The 19,806-nt window shown below is 45.3% G+C and overlaps 1 protein-coding gene across 1 annotated transcript in view; it reads left to right on the top strand.

The window, feature by feature from the left end:
• Positions 1-19,806, top strand: part of CEP350 (centrosomal protein 350) — a 91,685-nt gene that overhangs the window by 37,703 nt on the left and 34,176 nt on the right. Inside the window, exons 14-24 of the mRNA XM_049776645.1 lie at positions 199-385; positions 1,887-2,101; positions 2,717-2,880; positions 4,023-4,133; positions 4,766-4,897; positions 5,941-6,077; positions 7,462-7,584; positions 10,382-10,551; positions 13,130-13,326; positions 16,384-16,568; positions 19,663-19,750. Coding sequence (XP_049632602.1) covers positions 199-385; positions 1,887-2,101; positions 2,717-2,880; positions 4,023-4,133; positions 4,766-4,897; positions 5,941-6,077; positions 7,462-7,584; positions 10,382-10,551; positions 13,130-13,326; positions 16,384-16,568; positions 19,663-19,750 — 1,709 coding nt within the window. The remainder of the gene's footprint in view (positions 1-198; positions 386-1,886; positions 2,102-2,716; positions 2,881-4,022; positions 4,134-4,765; positions 4,898-5,940; positions 6,078-7,461; positions 7,585-10,381; positions 10,552-13,129; positions 13,327-16,383; positions 16,569-19,662; positions 19,751-19,806) is intronic.

The following is a 19,806-nucleotide window of genomic DNA, read 5'->3' as shown; positions in this document are numbered from 1 at the left end:
GCTGTGGTCCCAGCACTCCTTTAGTTGTGCTGGACACACTCGGAGTGTTCTGCATGCTCTGTGACAAGTGCTCTCTAAGGATGAGTGTCACATATAGATGCTTTAGTTGTGCTCGCTTTATCAGTTATATGATACTTGGTACAGGAAGCTCCTGATCCTGGGATCAGGATCAGCCCTCTAAGTCCTGCTGCTTTCCAGGGCTGGACTCACTGTCTGGAAGTGCCCACAGTTCCCTTCTGGACGAGGACAGGCTGCACTTGGGCTCAGAATGTGGCTCTCACCAGGGAAAGACTTCAGGCAGCAGCACCAGGCTCCCTGCTAAAGACCTCGAGCAGAATCTCGACTTAGATAACACTTTGGAGGATCTTTCTGGGCACTCTGTGAGGTACAGTGATTTTGCATTTTACTGGGTATTTAGGTTTTGTTTTGTTTTGTTTTTGCTTTTTTGGGGGGTATTTAGAATTTCTATAGCCTCAATGACGATAGGATCCACTATGGTGGCCATCTCTGAGTGGGCTACCATTTCTCTTAGACATCTAGTCCTTAATTTTAGAACATTGTTCATCTTTCACTGGACAGTTATAAGCCCAGTCTTTTTTCTCTCCTACATACATCCACCACAGTTGGCTTACTTCTCTAACCTGGCCCCTGTCCTCTGCAGGGAACTTTGGTGATGGTGCCTTTGAGAATGGGTCTAGTTGTGTATTTTAAGTTCAAGCTCCTTGTTTTGGTTCCCACAAGACTCTGCTGTTTCCTGATTTCAGTGCATCTTCTGCTTCTATCTGAAATCACACACCTCACATTTGGAATCCCATCCCATGCTTTTTCTTTAATGCCATTCATGGTGTGCTTAGCCTGTTGCTTATCAGGTTATGCTTTACATACATACTCTTTAGTCCTTGTCACTATTTTTTTTTTTTTTTTTTGGCTTTTGGTTTTTGGACCACACACGACTGTGCTCAGGGGTTACTCCTGCCTGTCTGCTCAGAAATAGCTCCTGGCAGGCACGGGGGACCATATGGGACACCGGGATTCGAACCAACCACCTTTGGTCCTGGATCAGCTGCTTGCAAGGCAAACACCACTGTGCTATCCTTCTGGACCCCCAGCCCCTATCTTTGTTTGAAAATTTTCTTTGAGTACAGAGTCAGATACAGTTATGTTTTATACAATCCACTTGCACAGTTTTAGGTGGAATTTCAATTTCTTTGTTGAAATAAAAAAAATAAGAGATACTTAGATATTTTTTGTTTTGTTTTGTTTTGGGGCCACACCTGGTAATGTTCAGGGTTTACTCCTGGCTCTGCACTCAGAAATTATTCTTGGTGATGTTGGGAGGACCATATCAGTTGCCACAGATTGAACACAGGCCAACCTGCTGCATTATTGCACAGTCCCGAGATACTTATAATCGTATTGATAAAATGGAAAAGTTAAATAAAGTTATTTTTTTGTTTCGGGGCCATACCTAGCAGTGCTCAGGAGTTACTCCTGGCTCTACACTCAGGAATTACTTCTGTCAGTGCTTGGGGAACCAAGTGGGATGTCAGAGATTGAATTCAGGTTGGCCACGTTCAAGGCAAGCTCCCTCCCTGTTGTATTATCACACCAAACGCTCAAAGTTAAAAATTCTAAAGCAGAATCCATAACCAACCAGAACTGACAAATGCCTCATACTATATAGTTTAGACTAGGGTTGGTTTTTTTATTATTGCTGTTTTGTTTTTATGGGGCCCACATAATGGCTCTGTTAAGTCACTGAATGCATAACTGATAGCTTTAGAAATGAATGTGGGTAGAGTAATGCATGCTCTCTTCTAAGTCAACAAGCAATTCCTGAAGTGTTCTCCCTTTCTCTAATGTCTTTATAAATCAAAATTCTTTAGCGTGTCATCAGACAAGGGAAGAGCTCAGAAAACTCCAACTTCTCCCCTGTCTCCAAGCTCCCAGAAATTACTGCATTTTGACCTCCCAGGAACTTCACAAGAAAGATCCAAGTCTTCGGTGATGCTGCCTTCAGCCCCCACAACACTCGGCCCAGGTGCCACCTTCCCAGATCTGGCTGGCAGCAGGCCGACATCAGAGCGGGCAGCGTCACCAGGTAAGTACCCATGCAATTGGGTCCAGCAGGGTCATTGTTCCCAGACTCTCAGCCGAGGGTGCCCTGTGGCACATGAAGGTGACTGTTGTTTGAAGTGTCAAACATAGTTAAGCAAATGTTAAAAAGCAAGAGAGAGTCCATGATTGTTTTCCCATCTTGCGGGCTTGAAAACACTTAAACAGCATGTTCCCGTATGTATGTATATATATATGTATATGTATATATACATATATATAATTGTGTGTACATGCATGCACACAGATGCACAGGACATAGTGATTAAAACCACATATCAGGCTAGAGAAGTAGTCCAGGGGCTAAGGTGCCTGCTTTGCATGCTGCTGAGCCCAGTTTATTCTGGACATCACATCTAGTCCCCTAAGTACTGTTAGGAGTGATCCATGAATGAGCACAGAGCCAGGAATAGCCTTAACCACCACTGGGTATGATCCAAAGACCAAACAAACCCCCATCCTCCTCACAAAAATCACATCTAAGCAGTCATCATCTTTCCTATGAAGTTTGTTTCTTTCCAATTTTAGACTCCCGACATTAGTTTTAGGGACTGAGCTGCCATTTCATGTGGTCTTCAGCTTCTGACCCATTTGCCTGCAGGTTCTCGGCGCTTCTCTCCCACTGGCCTCCAGCACCGGCTGACAGCCGAACTTAGTTATCTGAGCGCCATTGAGGAGTCGGTACGCCAGCTGGCCGACGTGGAAAGGGTTCGCGGCATCTCCTTGGCTCAACAGGAGAGTGTGTCCTTGGCTCAAATCATAAAGGTACTCAGGGGCTTTCACCTGGAGCTTACTGTGCTGTTCTTTTTCCCTTCCCTTTTATTTAAACTCATCAGGGTGGGGGTGGCCCATAGGTCTCTTGGTGTGGGGGGAGCAGACACTGATGTGGGTTTGGTGTTAGGATACTGGAGGGATTAGACTGTTAATAGTAGGGGCCCGGAGAGATAGCACAGCGGTGTTTGCCCTGCAAGCAGCCGATCCAGGACCAAAGGTGGTTGGTTCGAATCCCGGTGTCCCATATGGTCCCCCGTGCCTGCCAGGAGCTATTTCTGAGCAGACAGCCAGGAGTAACCCCTGAGCACCGCCGGGTGTGGCCCAAGGGAAAAAAAAAAAAAAGACTGTTAATAGTATTGCAATTCCAACTGGAATATGTAATGAAAAAAATCAGAAAGACTAGTGATGAATTTGAGAAAGAAACACCTAAGCTTTAACATGCTGCATAGAAAACTGGGTCTGTTCTACAGCACATCGAAATGTCTTTGAGAAAAGCTTGATAGCAGATGTGGTGCATAGCCTAGCCTGCATTCAACCTGCTTTCAGCCATGGGCAGCACAGCTACAGGTATTGCTGCATTTAGCCTTGGATGCCATGTCACCAATGCTGCTGGTACAGTGATGCTGGTTCCTAGCACCTGGGGCTTGAGCAGGCACCAACCCTTTGGCCTGGTCCTGTTGTTTAAGTATGTCTGAGAGGGGTCTGGGGCGGCCCCTGGGAATTATATGGACATATACGAAGAAGGAAATACCATCAGAAAGATAATTCTCAGGGGCCGGAGAGATAGCATGAAGGTAGGGCGTTTGCCTTGCATGCAGAAGGACGGTGGTTTGAGTCCTGGCATCCCGTATGGTCCCCCAAGCCTGCCAGGAGCGATTTCTGAGCGTAGAGCCAGGAGTAACCCCTGAATACTGCCAGGTGTGACTGAAAAAAAGAGGAAGGTAATTCTCAAATGTTTTGTTTTCTCACATTTTTCTGTCTTTTTTTGATAGAAAATAAGTTGTTGTTGTTGTTTTTTTAACGAAGCACCAGTGATCAAAACTGGTATCTATCTTATCCTTGCAATACAATAGCTATACTACACTGTTTTACGATATCAGTTTTAGAATAATTGGTCTTCTTTTCTGTTGAAGGCTCAGCAGCAGCGCCATGAGAGGGACCTGGCCCTGCTGAAGTTGAAGGCCGAGCAAGAGGCTCTGGAATGCCAACGACAGTTAGAGGAGACTCGGAACAGAGCAGCCCAGGTGAGTGGCCTGCTGGCCTTTGTTCTGGCAGCCTCAGTGTGCAGTTTTGAGATGATTTGACTCCTTCAACCTAGGATTGGCTGGTTTTCAGGATAAAGCTTTCATGACCTGGGCTATCTGGGCATATTTCCTGGGACTTGATATAGGCTGGAGTGGCATTGGGGGTTCAGAGTAGTTTCCGATTTCTGGTTTCTTAGCACATAAAATCACAATTCAGGGAGCTGTACTTTAGGGACCTCTGCAGTAATTTGTAAGGCTTCAGATTTATCTTACAGATCTGAAGGCAGGAAATAGTCAAACTATGAGAATGGGTTTTCTTTCTTTTTTGTTTGTTTGTTTGGGGATATATCCAAAACCAAACTATGTTCAGGGCTTACTCCTGCTTCTTCACTAAGGTAATACACCTGGCAGGCTCAGGGGATTCTATAGGATCTGAGGGGTCAAACCTGGGCTCCTAATGCTTCTAAAGCTCTACCTACTGTTCCATCTCTCTGACACCTAGGATGCTGGATCTTTCAAGTGCTATTTGGAACAAATATTTGTCCCAGTACGTGGTTGCAGTGACCAGAGTAGCTTTGGGCTAAGGAGAGTCTGTTTTCTAGCTTCTATGTTGATGCCTCTTTCCTGAACAGGTCCACTCAGAGCCCTTACAGCAGACAATGAAGTCCCAGAAGGATGTCACTGAGGTACTGCAAGAGGCGACCAGCAGGGTGGCAGTGCAGCACAGTGAGGCAACTCAACTCCCCTCCAACACAGCCCGCCAGGTATGTGCCACTGCCGGGCTGGGCCCTTTGTGGTGACTGCCTTGGTTATCTGCCCTTTAGTGCCTGACTTCCCCTCAGTTTGGAAAGGGGACCTTGGGGCAGAGGCCAAAAGGAAGGGTATGCTCAATCCCAGTTTCTTTTTTTTTTTTTTTTTTTTTTTTTGGTTTTTGGGCCACACCCTGTGACGCTCAGGGGTTACTCCTGGCTATGCGCTCAGAAGTTGCTCCTGGCTTCTTGGGGGACCATATGGGACGCCGGGGGATCGAACCGCGGTCCGTCCTAGGCTAGCGCAGGCAAGGCAGGAACCTTACCTCCAGCGCCACCACCCGGCCCCAAATCCCAGTTTCTTAAATTGTACTTTTGTTTTGGGGGATTGTACTCAGTGGTGTTTATGGTGTTTATGGGCTCAGAGTGCCATGTCATGCCAGAGATGAAACCTGGGCCTTGCACCAGGTTAGACTTGCACTCTAGTATGTGCACTGGATCACAGGCCCCTTGCTCTGTTTCATTCTCACGAAGAGTCATTCTTCCTCTTTGCTGCACCATTAGGAATTGTCCTTGGCATGGTAGTCAGTGGTGAGGAAAGGAGGGAGTGGGTGATTAGGTTGGTCCTTCAAAGACTATTGATTTAGTGGTTCAATTGAGGCATGTAGGTTTTCTCTCTGATCGTATGATTGTTCCAGCTGGGGACATCTCAAGAATTGGACATGCAGACTTTAAAAGACAGCTGTTGAGATTCAGTGGGCTTAATATTTTGCTTTTTTCGGGGTGGGGGGGTTGTTGGGTCACACCCAGTGGTGGCGGGCTCAGGGTTACTCCTGACTCTGCCCTCAGAAATCGCACCTGGCAGGCTTGGGAGACCATATGGGATGCCGGGATTCGAACCACCATCTGATCTGAATTGGCTGCGTGCAAGGCAAATGCCCTACCGCTGTGCTATCTCTCCATCCCCTCAATATTTTACTTATTATGTCCTTACCATTGATTCACCATGGTGTCGGTTCCTATGGTGTTCCTGTCCTGACATCTGTGTTTGTACTTAGATGGAAGAGCTGACACGAACTCATATCACAGGCACCATTGGTGCCACTGGAGCACCCCTGGCAGCACTGTACGACCCCCCACGGCTACCCTCATCTGACCTCGTGAAGCAGCTTCGGAGCAGAGCTGAGACTGATAGGTGTGCAGAGTTGTTGGGATGTCAGTTTGCCTGGTCAGTGTCTTGGCCTAGTATGGGCACTGGAAGTATAGCCGTGTGGTCTGGTAGAGTTGGAGGCACTGAGTTGGAGGCACTGAATACACATTCGCCAGCAGAGCTGATACCCCCTAGATCTGGAGCTCTGGAGCTCTGGGAAGGTCTGGGTGCATGGATACCAGAGAAGGTTTGCCCAAGTAAAATCCAGGAGATGGTGATGTAAAGAGTAAGGGATGAGAAGATTAGCGTGTGCCAGAGCCAGAAGAGGAAGTGAGGAAAAATCTATACCTGGAGGCAGAGCATAGGACTGAAGGGACAACGGAGAAATTACCTTGCAGCCTCTCAAGTCTTTCAGGTTTATTCTAGAAGCACTGAAATGCCATTCGAGCAGTTTATTTGTTTGGTTTTGAGCAGTATTTGGGTTACTCCTGACTCTACAATCAGGAATCATTCCTGGCTATGCTCTCGGGACCACATGGGACGCCAAAGCTCAAACCTGAGATAACTGCATCATGGCAAATGCCCTCCCCACTGTCTCTAGTGCTCTGGCCCCTTAGGGAACTTTTTCTCTTTCTTTCTTTCTTTCTTTCTTTCTTTCTTTCTTTCTTTCTTTCTTTCTTTCTTTCTTTCTTTCTTTCTTTCTTTCTTTCTTTCTTTCTTTCTTTCTTTCTTTCTTTCTTTCTTCCTTCCTTCCTTCCTTCCTTCCTTCCTTCCTTCCTTCCTTCCTTCCTTCCTTCCTTCCTTCCTTCCTTCCTTCCTTCCTTCCTTCCTTCCTTCCTTCCTTCCTTCCTTCCTTCCTTCCTTCCTTCCTTCCTATTTATTTATTTATTTATTTTTATTTTGGGCCACACCTAGTGACGCTCAGGGGTTACTCCTGGCTCTGTACTCAAAATTGCTCCTGGCTTAGGAGACCATTTGGGACACTGGGGGATCGAACCAGGGTCCGCCGTAGGTTAGCTGCGTGCAAGGCAAATGCCCTATCACTTGCGCCACCACTCTGGCCCCTAGAGAACTTGTTAGGCAGGATGCAATGGGATTGTTGAGGCTCAGCGCACTATGTGGGGTTCAGAGATAAAACCCAAACTAGCTGCATGCAAGGCAAGCACCCTACCACTGTACTCCCTCCCTAGACCAAGTTTAAGTTATTTTTATCCACTTCTCAAAACTTGGGGTGATTTGTATTTATTTCTCATAGTAGAAGAAAATTTAACATTGCCTCTTCTTTTCTGCAGTTAAATTCCTTTCATTGGGTACTTTGTTACTTACTGGTTTCTATACTTTGAAGATAGATCCTTAGTGATGGGGAGTGTTTTTCTCTTATTAGAGACATCAAATATTTACCTGGTTTTCCTTTCCTTTTCATCTGTAGGAAGAATCAGTCTGCTTCTCTGGCTCAGAGTAAGGACATTTCCATTGCCCTGAAGCATCACAAGTACTCCCCCTCATATGCCAGCTATTCCGAGTCGTCGAGACATAGGCACCGTGATCGAAGGTGAGTGAGCCAAGTGTGTGTAAGTTGTCTGACTAGTGCCTTAGACCTTCCTTGTTCCCTCTATTCCAGTGGTCCTCAAACTATGGCCTGCGGGCCACATATTGTATTTGTATCTGTTTTGTTTCTTCATCGCAAAATAAGATATATGCAGTGTGCATAAGAATTCGTTCATAAGTTTTGTTTTTACTATAGTCAGATCCTCCAATGATCTGAGGGACAGTGAACTGGCCCCCTGTTTAAAAAGTTTGAGGACCCCTGCTTCTGTCTTTGTTAAGTGACAATGCCTGACTTTCAGAGTTAGGACTTTAGGCTGTAAAGGAGCTTAGTGGTCGAGAGCACTTACTTGTATGTGAGGTCTTGAGTTCAGTCCCCAGCATTGGCTTTTTTTATATTGAACGAACAACTTTGCAGAGTAGTGGTACCATTTAATAATGTCACTATTATCCCTAGAGGACCCTTTTAGGCACATTTGGGGTTTTTGGTTGGTTTCTTTAGTTTGGGAGTCACTCCTGATGATACTTAAGGGTTACTCCTGACTGTGCACTCAGAAATCACTCTTGGCAGTGCTCAAGTGCTAATTAATTACTGCGGCCCCTGCTTCCCAGACAGATTCCAACTTTAACTGAAGGAACAGAGGCTTCTGGAGTTTTGAGGTGTGCCTCCAGGCCACACAGAAGCGCCCACCAAGGAAGCAACCCCACTTTATCTGGCTCTAAGCCTGTGTGATTGACTGCATGGCACTGTACTGACATCCACATTTCTTGATATTTTACATAAAATTTTTATCACTACAAGAGAATTTTGTCACCAGCATCTATATGAAATTAACAGTAGTTTTAAGTTACATTTTCATTCTTGAATTAGAAGTTTTAGATGGTAATCTGGCAGTTTGGGATGCTTCAACTGCCAAAATGTTATGAAACCTAAATTGAAAATCTTGAGAATTCATCTGGAAATAAGTAGCAGGAATGAGTATCTGGAAGCACATGATTTTCTTTTACCTGCGACAGGCAGTGGGAGGGTGCTTGTCTTCATTTGGTTAATCTGGCTTCAATCCCCAATGCCCCATATGGTTCCCTGAGCACAAAGCCAGGAGTAAGTCCTGAGCACAGCTGGGTATGTCCCCCAAGCCAAACCTCTATTTCTCCTTTATTGACTCCCATTGCTTTCTTTTTTTTTTTTTTTTTTTTTTGGTTTTTGGGCCACACCCGGTAACGCTCAGGGGTTACTCCTGGCTATGCGCTCAGAAGTCGCTCCTGGCTTGGGGGACCATATGGGACGCCGGGGGATCGAACCGCGGTCCGTCTCCTAGGCTAGCGCAGGTAAGGCAGGCACCTTACCTCCAGCGCCACCGCCCGGCCCCTCCCATTGCTTTCTTTCTGGGCTGTCACCCATGTATTTGCTGCAGCTCTTCATAGGTCTCTCTTCCCTGTATCCTTTCCCAACTCTGGTAGCTAGCCACAGGGTACCCAGGGCGATTTTTCTAAGATTGACAGTCAGTTGGCTACTTAACTGTGTATGAGGATAAATGCATGAAGAAAAGCAGAGGAAGAAAAGGAAGGAAAGCATTGACCTTAAAAACAAATTCACTCAGTGTAAATTTGAACCTTAAAACTAGGGGAAGGGCAGAGATAATGATTCAGATGTGAGGTTCAGTCTAAATAACAGAGGCTGAGGTTATCGGGAAATGGAAGATCATGCAAGGAGAGTAACATTTAAAGACAGAGGAACAAAAAGCAAAATCAAAAAGTGCCATCATTTTAAGCGAAGACCAAATTTAAAGCAAATGAAAGAAATGGGAAGAAAAACAGGGAAGTTGGATTTTAGGTTTTAGGGAAGTGGGATTAGCAGGTGAGATTAGTGTTATTACTTATTAGAAAAGGGAAACATTCTACCTCGATACAATCCCAAGTTTACAGAAATGGGGAAAGAATAAAACCAAGGTCCCACATATCTCGATGATACTCATTTTAACCTTTTATTAGCCATGCTTTTATCCTTTAGAACTTTCAGAAGAGTGAGAGGTTAACTCTTTGCAGCATTGCCATGGATTTGATTATCTCTTGGCTTAGTAATCAGAAGTGTCTGTAGGGTTGACTTGGTTTTCTTGTTGTTGTTGTTTTGGTTTTGGGGCCACACCCAGCTCCACTCAGAGATTACTTTTGGCTCTGCGCTTTGAAATCACTCCTGGCAGGCTGGGGGATCATATGGGAAGCTGGGAATTGAACTAGGGTCTGTCCTGGGTCAGCCGCTTGCAAGGCAAACACCCTTCCACTGTGCTATCTCTCTGGCCCCTAGGGTTGACCTGTTTCATGACATTGTGCTAAGTGCTAAGTGATGTTGGTGACGAAAAGCACGAAGTTGAACATCCCTTCTCAGAAACCGGGTTTGTGAATGGAAAGCAGGAAAAGGAGGGAGCCTGAGAATCAGGGCTGCCCAGCATGAGTTCTGGAGAGGGAAATCTGCCTCCCATGCATTGCACTTCTTTGGTTTTTTTTTTCCTTCCTTTCTTTTTGGACCACACTCGGTGATGCTCAGGGATTACTCCTGGATCTGCATTCAGAAATTGCTCCTGGCTTTGGGGACCATATGGGACGCCGGGGGATCGAATCGTGGTCTGTCCTAGGTTAGCACGTGCAAGGCAAACGCCCTACTGCTTGCACCACTGCTCCGGCCCCATACACTGCACTTCTTCCAGGTTCTTTGCAGTATGCTGCACTACATTCTGTGTCTTCCTGTCTTATTTGGATCAAAGTCTGCTGTGATGTATAACCTTTGCTCTGTTCTTTGTCAGCAGAAGTAGTAGTGGCAGCAGCCATCAGGAGAGCCCGTCAGTTCTGTCTTCGAAGGATGGAGAGCAGAGACTTCTTGGTGAAAAGCCTGAGAGTTCCATTGATGATCAGGCTCCAATAGCTGCTGATGACTCACTGCGAAGTGACAGCGTCCCATCCCTTCCTGATGACAAAGGTCCCTCCCTCTTATGAAATTTGTATTGGGAGACTGTGTGGTTAAGCTAGTTCAAGTACTTAGGACCTGGCACTCTGGTTGACAGCAGTGTGACTGGCACCATACATGTCATGGTATGGCTGCCTTCGCTGGTTCCCTAGGTCGGTGTTTTACATAATGGCGAGTCACGGACCAAGAACATAATCAGGGCCCGGAGAGATAGCACAGCACTGTTTGCCTTGCAAGCAGCCGATCCAGGAACTAAGGTGGTTGGTTCGAATCCCAGTGTCCCTTATGGTCCCTTGTGCCTGCCAGGAGCTGTTTCTGATCAGACAGCCAGGAGTAACCCCTGAGCACCGCCGGGTGTGGCCCAAAAACCAAAAAAAAAAAAAAAAAAAAGAACATAATCAGGGAGAGCATGTTTGTGGATACAAATGTTCATGCAGCAGAGTTTCTTGATCCTATCCAAGTTAGGTAGTGATCATAGAAAACCCATATTGTTGTATTTTTTTTTTTGTTTTTGTTTTTGTTTTTTGGGCCACACCCGGTGACGCTCAGGGGTTACTCCTGGCTATGCGCTCAGAAGTCGCTCCTGGCTTGGGGGACCATATGGGACACCGGGGGGATCGAACCTCGGTCCTTCCTAGGCCAGCGCAGGCAAGGCAGGCACCTTACCTCTAGCGCCACTGCCCGGCCCCCATATTGTTGTTTTGTTTTTTTTTTTTTTTGGGTCACACACGACACTGCTCAGGGGTTATTCCTGGCTCCATGCTCAGAAATTGCTCCTGGCAGGCACGGGGGACCATATGGGATGCCGAGATTCGAACTGATGACCTCCTGCATGAAAGGCAAACGCCTTACCTCCATGCTATCTCTCTGGCCCCATATTGTTGTATTTTTAACAATGAAATAGTGCTGCTTTTTATTTTTTTATAGCCCAGTAAATGGACTACAATACTCTGCCCCAGTCATTAACAGATGCTGTACTAGCAAACCTTGGGTGATAAATAACGTAATAAAATCAGACTGACAAGTAATAGCACCTCTAAGAAGATATTGGGGAAATGGATATCAGTTGGTGAGGTTCTGGTTTGTCCAGTGTTGAAGAGGCAAGTTACTGAGTTAAGAGTCAGAAACGGGCCAGCGAGGTGGCCCTAGAGGTAAGGTGTCTGCCTTGCAAGCGCTAACCAAGGAAGGACCGCAGTTCGATCCCCCGGTGTCCCATATGGTCCCCCCAAGCCAGGGGTGATTTCTGAGCGCTTAGCCAGGAGTAACCCCTGAGCATCAAACGGGTGTGGCCCAAAAAACCAAAAAAAAAAAAAGTCAGAAACATCTGTCTGAATCCATGTTTGTATACAGAAATGTCTGTGTGCATGTGTATGTATGTCGGTTCATATATATACACACATTATCACCTTGCTCTGTGCTGGGAAGAGTGAAGAAGTAATTTCGTCAGTGAGAACGAGGTCAGCCAGGGCCTACATTTTGGTTTTTAAAGGTGCTATAATAACCTGCTATAATAACTCTTGAGGGTTGATGATCCTGGAGCAGGACAGAGCATAGAAAAGAAGCAGCCAGGGCCGGAGAGATAGCATGCAGATAAGGCATTTGCCTTTCATGCAGAAGGTTGGTGGTTCGAATCCCGGCATCCCATATGGTCCCTCGAGCTTGCCAGGAGTGATTTCTGAGCATAGAGCCAGGCTGGGTATGACCCAAAAACCAAAAACAACAACAACAACAAAAAAAAAAAAAAAAAAAAAGAAAAGAAGCCTGGAGTAACTTACAATTCCAGAAAGATTCGTATGAGGCTGAAAGAGTTGTCAGAGGTATGTAGGAACCAGCCTAGAAGTGTTTTCATTTTAATTACAGGCTATAAAATTAATTTTGCTTGGTAGTAAGATTAAACCTTTTCGGGGCCGGTGAGGTGGCGCTAGAGATAAGGTGTCTGCCTTGCAAGCGCTAGCCAAGGAAGGACTGTGGTTCGATCCCCCAGTGTCCCATATGGTCCCCCCAAGCCAGGGGCAACCCCTGAAATCAAATGGGTGTGGCCCGAAAAACCAAAAAAAAAAAAAAAAAAAAAAAGAAAAGATTAAACCTTTTCGAAGTCATTTATATCTCATTTGTGGAACATCTGATCATGACCATTCTTAAATGGTGATGTTAGTATTTTCTAACTGATTAATGAGAGCATGGTATGGCAGAGTACAATATGCTTATGTATCTGTGCTTGTGTGTTTAGTATTTTTAGAATGGAAACAGCTTTATTATCCCATACCTATTAATTGCTACCCATTGGCTTTAGGATTTTTGTTTGTTTTGTTTTGGGGTTTCACCTGGCAGTGCGCACTGGTTATTCCTGCCTCTGCACTCAGAAATTACTCCTGGCAGGTTTGGGAGACTATATGGAATGCCACTGATTGAACCCAGGTTAGCTGAATGCAAGGCAAATAAATACCCTGTCTGTTGTGCTATCGCTGGCCTCACCTTTAGGGTTTGTTTTTTTTTTGTTAAATTGCCCCATAAAGAACAGAACTGAAAAACTACATAATGACAACTACAAAAAAAAATGACAAAATCTACTTCTATCCTGATCTTTTAGATTCAACTTCGATCGCCACAGAGTATTCCCTGAAATTTGATGAGTCCATGACAGAAGATGAAATTGAAGAAAAATCGTTTCGGTCTTTATTACCGTCTGAGAGTCACCGCCGGTTTAACATGGAGAGAAAGCGAGGCCAGCATGATGACTCGGATGAAGACACTTCCCCAGAAAAGACCACCCCAGCTTCTTCCAAGGTGTGGGACTGTCTGCACCTGCGCAGGGCCACACACAGCCGGTTGCTTCCTCATCAGGGTGATGTGGTGGCTAAAACTGGGCCTCTGCCAATGCCCTGGCCCAGCCAGCCTCTGGAGACATTGAGACATCATTTATTTCATATCATTTGTTGTCTCCCAGATTGATTTCCCCAAGATAACAACTTTAGAGTATGTGTGTGTTTCTGTAAAATTTGATTTTGCTTCCTTGCAAAGAGGGCAGTTGGCCTGGAATGATATGTGAAATGATATATAAAGCTCCTTTAGGAGCAAGCTGATGTTACTTTGGTTATTTTCTAACTTGCTTTACTCATTAACACTTTATTCCATTTTATGAAGATTAAGCAATAGTACAGCATGTAGGCACTTGGCTTGCATGTGGCCAAGCTGGGCTTGATTTCCATCATCTGATATGGTTCCCCAAGCCCCACCAGATGTGATTCTTGAGTGTACAGCCAGGAATAGCTCCTGAGCATTCCCAAGTGTGGCCCCCCCCAAACAGTAGTAATAATAAAATAACAGTTGCCTTTTATTAAATTGTAAGCCTTGAGCCAGAATGATAGGACAGCAGATAAGGCACTTTGCATGCAGGGAATCCAGGTTCAGTATTTAGCATATGGTGCTAGGAATGATCTCTGAGCACAGAACCAGAAGTAACACCTCAGCACCACTGGGTGTGGCCCCAAAATAAACAACAACAACAAAAATATCCCTAAGTGCAGAGCCAGGAGTAATCTCTGAGTACGACTAGGTGTGGCCCCAAAATCAAAATAAATAAATAAATGGTAAGCTTTTGGGATAACAAAGACTAAGTTTGCTTTGCTTTATACCCCTGTGATGGCACCCAGTCTAGTGTAATAGTTTAAATTGTACTGGTAGGTGAATGCCATTCTTTCTCACATTCCTGCCTTGAAGAACATGATTGGCAACCTTTAAAAAATATATATTTTGGAGACTGAAACAATAACACAGCAATAGGGCATTTGCCTTGCAAGCTGCTGACCCAGGACAGACCCGGGTTCGATCCCTAACATCCTCTATGGTCCCCTGAACACAATCAGGAGTGATTTCTGAGCACAGAGCCAGGAATAACCCCTGAGCGCTGCTGGTTGGGGGACTGGAGTGATAGCACAACCGTAGGGTGTTTACCATTGCATGTGGCTGACCCGTGACAGACCTGGGTTTGATCTCTGGGATCCCATATGGTTCCCCCAAGCCTGCCAGGAGCAATTTCTGAGCACAGAGAAAGGATTAACCCCTGAGTGCTACCTGATGTGGCCCTTAGAAAAAAAAAATATATTATACATATATATAATATATATTTTTTAAATTAAATCATTGTTAGGGGCTGGAGAGATAGCACAGCAGTAGGACATTTGCCTTGCATGCAGCTGGCCCAGGATGGATGGTGGTTCAAATCTCGGCATCCCATATGGTTCCCCAAGCCTGCCAGGGCTGATTTCTGAGCACAGGGCCAGGAGTAACCCCTGAACGCTGCCAGGTGTTACCAAAAACCAAAAACAAACAAACAAAAAAAAATGGGGCTGGAGAGATGATAGGGCATTTGCCTTGCAAGCAGCTGACAAGGACCTGTGTTTGTTCGAATCCTGGCATACCATATGGTTCTCCCGTGCCTGCCAGGAGTGATTTCTGAGCGCACAGTCAGGAATAATCCCTGAGCACTGCCGGGTGTGGCCCAAAAATAAAAACGAAATAAAAAATTACTGTGAGATACCGAGTTTAAAAGTTGTTGCTAGTTGATTTTCAGTCATACAGTGCTCTAACATCCATCCCTGCATCAGTGCTCATTTCTAATTACCAATTTTACCTGTTTCCCTCCTGTCACCATCCCCACTCCCTCTTCTGCCTCTATGGTAGACACTTTTCTTCTATCTCTCCCACACCCCTTTGGCAGCTTTTTTGTAAAGATTTATTTTTATTTTTGGGGTCACTCTTTTTTTTTTTTTTTGTGGTTTTTTGGATCACACCCGGCAGTGCTCAGGGGTTGGGTTATTCCTGGCTCCAGGCTCAGAAATTGCTCCTGGCAGGCAGAGGGACCATATGGAACGCTAGGATTCAAACCGATGACCTCCTGCATGAAAGGCAAAACGCCTTACCTCCATGCTATCTCTCCGGCCCTGGGGGTCACTCTTGACAGTATCAGGGATCTTTTCTTGTTTTTTTGTTTGTTTTTGTTTTTGTTTTTTGGGCCACACCTGTTTACTCCTGGCTAAGTGCTCAGAAATTGCCCCTGGCTTGGGGGGACCATATGGAACTCCGGGGGAGCGAACCGTGGTCCTTCTTTGGCTAGCGCTTGGAAGGCAGACACCTTATCTCTAGCACCATATGGGACTCTGGGGGAGCGAACCGTGGTCCTTCTTTGGCTAGCGCTTGCAAGGCAGACACCTTATCTCTAGCTGTGTTATTGTTTTGGTCTCCAAAATATATATTTTTTAAAGGTTGCCAATCATGTTCTTCAAGGCAGGAATGTGAGAAGGAATGGCATTCACCTACCAGTACAATTTAAACTATTACACTAGTATCAGGGATCTTGATCTGTGCTTAGGGATCACTCCTAGTACTGCTCTGGGCACCATAGGAGATGACTGGGATTCAGTCCAGGTCAGCCACATGCGAGGCACATACCCTCCCTGCTGTCCTGCCATCACTCGTGCCCAGATAAGATTGATTTTCACAACTACATTTTTTGGTGAGGTTATTAAGTCGATGAAAGACCTGGCGAGATAGCATGGAGATAGCATGTTTTGGTTTTGAAGTCAGGTCCAGCAGTGGCACTCAGAGGTTATTCGTGGCTCTGTATTCAGAAATCGCCCCTATGTTTGCCTTCCATGTAGAAGGATGGTGGTTCAAATCCCGGCATCCCATATGGTCCCCTGAGCCTGCCAGGAGCAATTTCTGAGCATAGAGCCAGGAGTAACCCTGGAGCACTGCCGGGTGTGACCCAAAAACCAAAAAAAAAAAAAAAAAAAAAAAAAAAGACCTGGGTATGTTGAATCAGAACTGTTTCTCTTCATTTAGGAGCTGAGCATGCCCTTCTCAGGGGGACAAGACAGCTTTTCTAAATTTACTATGGAGATGGTCCGACAGTACATGAAAGAAGAAGAGATGAGGGCGGCTCACCAGTCTTCACTCCTGCGGCTTCGAGAGAAGGCCTTGAAGGAAAAAACAAAGGCTGAGCTGGCTTGGCTAGAACATCAGAAAAAGTGAGTTTTTCCTGCAGGCGTGGGTTTCCTTTCTTTTCTTTTCCTTTTTCTTTTTTTTTTTTGGTTTTTGGGTCACACCTGGCGTCCTGCATGCAAGGCAAACACCTTACCTCCATGCTATCTCTCCAGCCCCTGCAAGCATGGATTTCTTCTTTGCTACTTTGGTTTCTTCTTTGCTTCTTTCTGGAAAAGAAAATGCTTGCTTAATCTTTTTTTTAACGCAAGGTATTTACTCAGCATATATCATAGACATATTTTAGCTTGACTTTGAAGAATGCTTAGTTTCTTGTTCTAATTTGTTTCTATCAATCCAGTTTTTTTCTTTTATGTTTTATGTTTTTTTATTCCTTTTGTTTTTGTTTTTGGGTCACATCCGGCAGCACTCAGGGGTAACTCCTAGCTCTACACTCAGAAATCACTCCTGGCTGACTCAGGAGACCATATGGGATGCGGGATTCTGACCACTGTCCTTCTGCATGCAAGACAAATGCCTTACCTCCATGCTATCTCTCTGGTCCTTGTTTTTTTATTCTTTTTTCTTTCTTTTTTTTTTTTCCTTTTATAAAAAATTTATGTTTATTTTTGGGGTTTTGTACCACCCTGGCAGTGGTCAGGTTTATTTCTGGCTATGTGTTTAGGAATTAATTACCAGGTGGGTGCTGAATCTGGGTCAACCATGGGCAAGGAAAACATCCTCCCTGCTGTGCTGTGATATTGTCCATATCATTCCAATTTCTCTAGCTAGAAGTAGGAACCCTACTCTACTCTATGCTTGTGAGAACTTCTACCCAGACTGTTTTTTTTATATCTCTTTGGTTGTTTGACTCATACTCTTTTTTTGTTTGTCCTGCACTAAGGGATCTTTCCTGGCAATGTTCGGGGACCCTATGGGATGCCAGGGATGGAACCTGGGCCTGTCACATCCAAGGCAAATGTCCTCCCCACTTTATTGCTCCAGTCCTATAACTCATCTTCTTTAACTTTTATATTAATTTTTTATACTTAATTTCTTTATTATTATTATTATAAATCTCTCAAAATTATTTTGTCTTTAAAGCACCCAGAGTAGAGTGGCATGGGGATTGTTGGGGCCACTGGCCATGGGAAATGTGTTCTGATCCTGGTCCATATTGTTAACCCACACATGTGCCCCATGTCATTGCCTGTGTCCCAGGAATGCTAGAAATACCACATTACTATGCTTGCAGAAAAAGGTGTCCCTGTTTCTATTCTAGAACCCTGCCTCATAAACTGTGATTATGTCAAGTAACTTTTATTTTGTTTTGGTTTTGGAGTCATGTCCAGCAGTGGCACTCAGAGGTTACTCCTGGCTCTGTACTCAGAAATCGCCCCTGGCTTGGGGGACCACATGGCAAGCCAGGATTCGAACAACAGTCTGTCCTGGATTGGCTGCATGCAAGGCAAAAGCCCTACCACTGTGCTATCCCTCCGGCCCCATGTCAAGTAACTTTTTAAAACCTTATTTAGGTGCCGGAGAGATAACACAGCTGTAGGGTGTTTGCCTTGCAAGCAGCCAATCCAGGATGGACCATAGTTCAAATCCTGGTATTCCATATGGTCTCCTGTGCATGCCAGGAATGATTTCTGAGCTCAGAGCCAGGAATAACCCCTGAGCACTGCTGGGTGTGGACCCCCCCCCCCAAAAAAAAAAGTTTATTAGGGGCCAGAAAGATAGCACAGCAGTAATTACCTTGCATGTAGTTGACCCGGGACAGATTCCCAGCATCCCACATCGTCACCCAAGCCTGCCAGGAGTGATTTCTGAATGCAGAGCCAGGAGTATCCCCTGATTATTGTTGGGTGTGGCCCAAAAACCAGTCAATCAAGGGCTGGAGAGATAACACAGCGGTAGGGTGTTTGCCTTGTGTGCAGCCAACCTAGGACAAATGGTGGTTCGAATCCCTGCATCCCATATGGTCCTCTGTGCCTGCCAGGGGTGATTTCTGAGCACAGAGCCAGGAGTAACCCCTGAGTGCTGCCGGGTGTGACCTAAAAACCAAAATAAACCCCAATTAATAAATAAATGAATAAACTGCTTTTAAAAAAAATAAATGTAGGGGCCAGAGCAATAGTATAGTGGTAGGACCTTTGCCTTGCATGCGACCCACACAGTCTGGGCCCCGGTTTGATTCCCAGCATCCTATATGGTCCCCCAAGCTCAGCGGGAACAATTTCTGAATGCAGAGCCAGGAGAAAACCCTGAGTGCCACTATGTGTGGCACCGAAAGCAAAACAAAAAAAAAAAATTAAAAAAACTTTATTTAGAAATGCATTTTCTAGGGGCTGGAGAGATAGCATGGAGGTAAGGTTTTTGCCTTGCACTCGAAGGACAGTGGTTCGAATCCTGGCATCCCATATGGTCCCCCTAGCCTGCCGGGGGCAATTTCTGAGCATAAAGCTAGGAATGGCCCCTGAGTGCTGCTGGGTGTGACCCAAAAACAAAAACAAAAAAAATGCATTTTCTATTATTTTATTATCGGGAAATGCTTGATATATACATGCCTCTAGGGTCACAGACGGGAAAAATTTAAAAGTCTTGAGTACAGATATTTCAGGTATTAACCTTAGGGATGTTTGTATGCATCTGCTGTTTTCCACATTGGAAAATGGGTATTTTTTTTCTTTTTTTGTGGTTTTTGGGTCACACCCAGCAGTGCTCAGGGGTTGGGTTATTCCTGGCTCCAGGCTCAGAAATTGCTCCTGGCAGGCAGGGGGACCATATGGGACGCTGGGATTTGAACCGATGACCTCCTGCATGAAAGGCAAACACCTTACTTCCCTGCTATCTCTCTGGCCCCGGAAAGTGTTTTCTTCGTTAAGAACTTTTCAGTAGGGGCCAGAGCAAATAGTACATTTTCCTTGCATGTGGTCAACCTGGGTTCGATCCCTGGCATTCCATATGGTCCCCTAAGCCTGCCAGGAGTAATTTCTGAGAACAGAGCCATGAGTAATCCTTGAGTGCCATTACGCATGCCCCAAAAAACCAAACCAAAACAAATTTTTCAGTAATGTATTCTCTGACATTGGGATAGAAATATAATCTTATCTTTGTCTCCGTGGGAAATATTTTCAGACATCTCCGAGACAAAGGAGAAGATGACAAGATGCCTCCGCTTCGGAAGAAGCAGCGGGGCTTGCTCTTAAAGCTGCAGCAAGAAAAGGTATGTTAGGAGGAATATTCCTCTCAGAACATCTTAGAAGGCAGCTTAGATGGCAC

Source organism: Suncus etruscus, chromosome 7 (assembly GCF_024139225.1).
Source record: "Suncus etruscus isolate mSunEtr1 chromosome 7, mSunEtr1.pri.cur, whole genome shotgun sequence".
NCBI lineage: Eukaryota > Metazoa > Chordata > Mammalia > Eulipotyphla > Soricidae > Suncus > Suncus etruscus.
Note: the sequence above shows the minus strand (reverse complement) of the source record. Positions and strands in the feature narration are given on the sequence as shown.